Source organism: Diplotaxodon limnothrissa, linkage group LG6 (genome assembly GCF_057381915.1).
Source record: "Diplotaxodon limnothrissa isolate DT_005_m linkage group LG6, D_limnothrissa_male_GT1.1, whole genome shotgun sequence".
Taxonomy (NCBI): domain Eukaryota; kingdom Metazoa; phylum Chordata; class Actinopteri; order Cichliformes; family Cichlidae; genus Diplotaxodon; species Diplotaxodon limnothrissa.
Genome location: NC_140601.1, coordinates 5,791,272 through 5,797,682, shown reverse-complemented (window position 1 = coordinate 5,797,682; position 6,411 = coordinate 5,791,272). Strand labels below are relative to the sequence as shown.

Genomic DNA, 6,411 nt, shown 5'->3' with positions numbered 1-6,411 from the left:
ACCTGATGAAGACCCTGGAGCGGTTGGTCCTGGCTCAGCTTCGGCGCCTAATAAGCTCATCACTGGACCCACTTCAGTTTGCCTACCAGCCTGGCATTGGAGCGGATGATGCCGTCATTCACCTCCTACATCGTTCCCTCGCTCACCTGGAGACCGCTGGAAGCACTGTGAGAATCATGTTCTTTGATTTCTCCAGTGCCTTCAACACCATTCTTCCCTCGGTTCTAAAGGACAAGCTGGTGAACTCTGGAGTGGACCATCACCTCACTACCTGGATCCTGGACTACCTCACCGACCGACCACAGTATGTGAGGACTCAGGGCTGTGTGTCGGACAGGGTCGTCTGCAGTACGGGGGCCCCACAGGGAACGGTTCTGGCTCCGTTCCTCTTCACCATCTACACTGCAGACTTCTCCCACAATTCCACCCAGTGCTTCCTGCAGAAGTTCTCTGATGACTCTGCAATAGTCGGCCTCATCACTGATGGGGACGACAAGGAGTACAGAGGTCTGACCCAAGACTTTGTGGACTGGTGCCAGCTGAACTACCTCCAGATCAACGCCAGTAAAACCAAGGAACTGGTGGTAGACTTCCGCAGGCACAAGCATTCTCCACTGCAACCACTGAACATCCAAGGTATGGACATTGAGGCTGTGGACAGCTACAGGTACCTTGGTGTTCATCTGAACAATAGACTGGACTGGACTCATAACTCAGACGCCCTCTACAGGAAAGGGCAGAGCAGGCTGTACCTGCTGCGGAGACTCAGGTCGTTTGGAGTGGAGGGCCCACTCCTGAAGAAATTCTATGACTCTGTTGTGGCTTCTGCTATCTTTTATGGCGTGGTCTGCTGGGGCGGCAGCATCTCTGCTGGGGACAGGAAGAGACTGAACAGGGTGATCCGAAGGGCCAGCTCTGTTCTAGGATGCCCTCTGGACCCAGTGGAGGTGGTGAGTGACAGGAGAACGGCGGCTAAGCTGTCATCCCTGATGGACAACATCTCCCACCCCATGCAGCAGACTGTGACAGCACTGAGCAGCTCCTTCAGTGGGAGACTGCGGCACCCACGGTGTGGGACGGAGAGATTTCGCAGGTCTTTCCTCCCCACTGCTGTCAGACTCCATAATAAAGACTTTAACTGATCAAGCACACACATCCATACATATGCAATAATACTAAGTGCAATAATCCTTTCTGTCATCGTTGTATTTTTACTCAGTTGTATATAGTATTTGTATTTGTATTCTATTTTTATCTTATTGTATATTTATTTTATTTTATTCTACTGTATATAGTATTTTATTTTATTCTATTCTGTACAGTTGTGTACTGTATTTATTCTTATTGTATTCTAATTTTTGCCTCATAACTTTTGCACTGTCCACTTCCTGCTGTGACAAAACAAATTTCCCACGTGTGGGACTAATAAAGGTTATCTTATCTTATCTTATCTTATCTTTCCATGTTTTGTGCAATATTTTTGGCTCATGTGCCATATCTTTAGTGTGTGCAATATTTATGGTCCTGTGCAATATTTTGGTCTCAGTGGTATCTCAGTGGCATTACCACCCTAAACGACCATAGCCACTCCATCCAGCCAACGATCGTGGCTCAAGAGTTGGGAGGTCGCCTTGTAATCGGAAGTTTGCTGGTTCGAGCCCTGGCTTGGACAGGTGCGGTCGTTGTGTCCTTGGGCGAGACACTTCATCTGTTGCCTACTGGTGGTGGTCAGAAGGCCCGGTGGCGCCAGTGTCCGGCAGCCTCGCCTCTGTCAGTGCGCCCCAGGGTGGCTGTGGCTACAATGTAGCTTGCCATCACCAGTGTGTGAATGGGTGGATGACTGGATGTGTAAAGCGCTTTGGGGTCCTTAGGGACTAGAAAAGCGCTATACAAATACAGGCCATTTACCATTTCACCCCTATTTATTTTATTATATAACTGTCCTTGTATACACCCACAATGTTTCTGTTTCAATGTTTCTTACGCATACACCATGTATATAGTTGGTTATTTTTTTCCCTCGTTGTACATTGTTTTCTCTTCTTTACTTTCATTGCATCTCCAGCCACTGTACTTAAGGGAAGTTGGGACAATGTAAAAGACTTTCTTTAGGCAATTGCATTTGAATTACCTAAATTCATGACAGGCATTCAAGCAGTAATGCCTGGACTGAGAAACAAACACACCAAGCTTCTGTGTTGTTTGAGCCAGAGACTGGACTTGTGGATGAACAATACAAACATTTTATGTTTATTATGTCAGTAATGTAACTTGCAATAAAAAGTTATGGGAAGCTTAGACTTAGTTTCAGAATAATTACATCTGATACTTTGTTTTATTGAAAAGGTTATTAATGTTTTAAATTGTATGACAAATAAAATAATAAATTACTAAAAAACACCAGCTACAATATTGGTAATATGTGTGTTGTTCAGCAGAACAGTGTCCAGTATGTTAGTTGATATACTTTATTTATATTTGAAAACAAAAGTTGGCATTACAAGGAGTGTTTTTAATTCTTAATTTTCAAATAAACATACAGTGTTTATATTAAGTGTTGAATTAGAAAAAGATTCAAGGATATTATGTCAGACAATGGCAGTAAGAAACATAGTGTTAAAATAGCTGTATATAGCATTATCTCTTTGACCTGAAGATTAATCTTGAGAAGAGGTCAAAGGTCAGTTATCGTTATGGGGTCTTGCTATATGCTATGACACAAACATAGCACAGTTGTAAGTATCATAGTTTCTAGGCTCTATCCTGTGTTCACACCGAACGCGATGGACGCGAATAGAGCGTCAGGTTTACATGTAAAGTCAATGGAAAGGCGCGATGACGCGCGATTGCGGGTCCCGCGAAAATTCGGAAGCAGATTTGCGTCGCGAAAACGCCAAAACGCGTGAAACGCGCGTCAGTGTAGCGCGTCTGGCGCGTTTGACTCGCGAATAAAACCACGCGCGTGAGTTTTTGTGTTGCATTTTGTGCATACGCGCGTTTCGCGTCTACCGCTCGAGTTGGAAAAATCTGAACTCCAGCGTCAAATCGCGCCGCGACAACCAATCAGGAGCCTGGTGACGTGGCTGTTACCTAGGTCAAAGGGGCAGATCCAGCCAAAGCCTTTCATACTTCAATGGAGGGGAAGGCTAATCAATGCGGTAGCAAACAACTCGGAGCTGTACAACACCAGCTGCTTTCAGTACCGAGACAGGAATAAAAAGGACCGAGCTTGGAGGAAGATATGTGAAGAGATCGGGCAACCTGGTAAGTTCATTCATTTCTCTTTTGAAAGTTTTCACTGACCCGGGGAAGCCGCACAAAAGCTAGCAAGCCACCGCTATTTTCCCACTGACGTACAAATACCGTTCTGCTTTTATGCATGTTGTCATTTAGGAATATATTTTATTGTTTATTAATAAACAGCACACAGTGGTCCCGCTGTTCATCCGTCACTGCTTTGCTTTTTCGCTGATTTTTTATTGCACAGTACAGCATTGCATTCTGCAGCCTGATTGACAAATCTCCTGCGCTTGCCAAATTTATCACGTTTGGTTTTGATAACCATCGCGTCCAATAGAAAAAACAGCACAAAAACACCCATAACTATGAGCCTCATTCGGAAATACACACCTGCACCGTGAGGGAAAAAGGCGCACGAAAGTGGCGGGCAGATGAAGACAAACCGCGGCATAATAATACTTTTACGTTTTGCAATCTACAAAGGTTTGCACTTTGAGAATCAATTGTGAGAACTGTGACCAGGGGCTAGTTATTCTGAGAACCCCTGCAATAAATGAGGGACCACTGTCTACTCTACGATTATTATATCCAACCTGTTAACATTTAATACTGTATTGATAGAACCAACTGATTCTGCAGCAGAGCATCCCCTGTTGCTTCTCCTGGCTCCCCAGTCCCTGAGCTCCTGCTGCTGCACCCACAGATATGTACAGCAAGCACTGATACCTTTTTAGTCGGTGGGATTCCCTTGTGATCACCTTTACTAAATATCTACAACCAATCTGATTATATCCTGTTATTGTTTTTGTTTTTTTTTTCAATGTTGAAATTAAAATCTAGTAGCAGCCTTCTCATTTCTTTGTGTTTTGTGCTGTTTTACAGGCCCACAGAGGAGGACGGCTCCGAGGCAGATGAGGGACGGGTCCCAGGACGGTCCATCGGCGGTGGAGCTGGCCATCCTGGAGTCCCTGAAGAGGCCACACCAGTCTCCAATGGAGCATTTCCTCCTCAGCCTTGTTCCTGCTCTGGAGAGCAGCTGGTCCTTTTTATTCCTGTCTCTCTGTAAATTCTTATATTTTATATATTTATGTTTAATGTTTTTCTGTTTGAGACTTTTAATATTATTTCAAATAAATGTTTATAATGACTAATGTCTCAGTTCTACTACACAGCAAATGTTGGCACACAACTTGACACATGTAGAATTTATTTCATATTATACTAATGACAAAATATACTGATACAGTGGGATGCAGAAGTTTGGGCAACCTTGTTAATAGACATTATTTTCCTGTATAAATCGTTGGTTGTTACAATAAAAAATGTCAGTTAAATATCATACAGGAGACACACACAGTGATATTTGAGAAGTGAAAAGAAGTTTACTGGATTTACAGAAAGTGTGCAATAATTGTTTAAACAAAATCAAGCAGGTGCATCAATTTGGGCACCACAAAAAAGAAATGAAATGAATATTTAGTGTATATCAATGTGTGTGTCTCCTATATGATATATGGGGTGCCTTTGTCTGGATGTGCTTCCCATCCAGAGCTGCACAGCACAGAGGAAAGTTCCAGCGCTCCTGGAATCCCTCTGTGATGGACCGCCAGTCTCCAGGTGAAGGCACAGCCATGAAGTCGTCCACTAGACAGTCCCAGATGGACGTCGCTGCCTGGGGGGTGATCTGGCTCACCGTGGACACACCGACTCTGAAACTGAACGCGATGGTCCTGAAGGAGTCCCCGGTGACAAGGAACCTGGACAAAATTGTTCAAAATCAGTATTATGTGTACTGCAGTTACAAAATACATCATTCAAATTCCAAAATACTTTTGTGATGTCAGATATAAATCACAAAACTTAAATCTTACATAAAACATTTTGTAATTATAAGGATAATTACAAAATGTATATTAGATAATATCTAAAACAGTTGTGTTTTGTTTTAACTTTAACATATCATAATTTGATTGGTAGCAACTTTTGCCACTACAGTGAGCCAATCACTCATAATTCCTAAACATGTCAATCAGGTAGGAATGAAGTAAGACATTAATAGAAATAAAGAGTTGTGTGTTGACATGTAGCCCTTTCCTTGCTTAAATCATTAATATTTTTGAAAAATTAATCTGTGATAAGACAGCTTATCAAGATAGAACCATGTAACTAGAGATGAACCAAACTGTTCACAGTTTTATCTAACTCTGTTTTAATAAAGGCTGTGACCCCTGCTATAGAGTCTGACAGCTGCAGGGATTATATACAAATATTCAACTATCCCAGAATTAAACCAGGTCTAAATAAAAAGGAGTGAGTATCACTACAAAGGTTAACTCAGTGGTCCTAATGCTACAGTTTGATATCAGCAAACACCGAGCGCATACATTGATGTGACACCACAGCCATGCTATCATGCAAACACTGATAACAGCATAAATCGAATTAAATCGGGACTTGATGAGACCTTCTGAGTATCACTAGAAATATTATAAAGAGTCGTCTCTGTACCACAGTTTGCTTTCAGTAAACACCGACAGCATTCACTGTTAGCATAGCACATCCATGTTAGCAGTGTATAACTGGATGGATTAGCATATTAGCACAGATATCAATAAAGGACTACCGTATTAAATAGTTTTACTAACCTCAGGCAGACGGACAGGCGCTCTGCAGGTGGGATTGAGCGTCTGTAGTTGGTGTTTAAGCGGGCGATGCTGGGACCGACGAGGGAAAGCAGGTCCTCAAACTGGCCGACGGTGATAGCGCTGGAATCGGCCGTCATCCAGGCGCAGCTCCTGGAGCAAGTGGTGAAACTCACCAAACTGCTCATGCCTCTGGAGGACCTGATGGACCCAGGTATGGCGAGGACGTCTTTTACGCCGCTGCTCTGCTCTCCACAGTACATAGAGAAGGGAGACTCTCTCTTCAAGCGCTAGCTCGATAGCTGCCATCTTGCAAAGATACCAGTCTGGCACAACTCCCTCCCACATTCCTCCCACATTTCCGGTTCACGCGCGTCAAAATATCATATTTTGAGGCGCGATGGATTTTTCTTGGACACGCGTTGAGACGCGAATGTACACGCGTCAAATTAGGGGCGTTTGGGGCGTTTTATTCGCGTCCATCGCGTTCGGTGTGAACACAATTGGCGCGGCTAGCATTTTAATATCT

At 43.5% G+C, this 6,411-nt stretch overlaps 1 protein-coding gene across 1 annotated transcript; it reads right to left on the bottom strand.

The window, feature by feature from the left end:
- Positions 1-4,366: 4,366 nt before the first annotated feature.
- Positions 4,367-6,193, bottom strand: LOC146629999 (uncharacterized). The gene is made up of 2 exons (XM_085355536.1): positions 5,886-6,193; positions 4,367-4,997 (listed from the first exon to the last, which is right to left on the bottom strand). The coding sequence occupies exons 1-2, from the start codon at positions 6,143-6,145 to the stop codon at positions 4,727-4,729; spliced, it is 531 nt and encodes a 176-aa protein (XP_085211662.1). The 5' UTR covers positions 6,146-6,193; the 3' UTR covers positions 4,367-4,726.
- Positions 6,194-6,411: the final 218 nt, after the last annotated feature.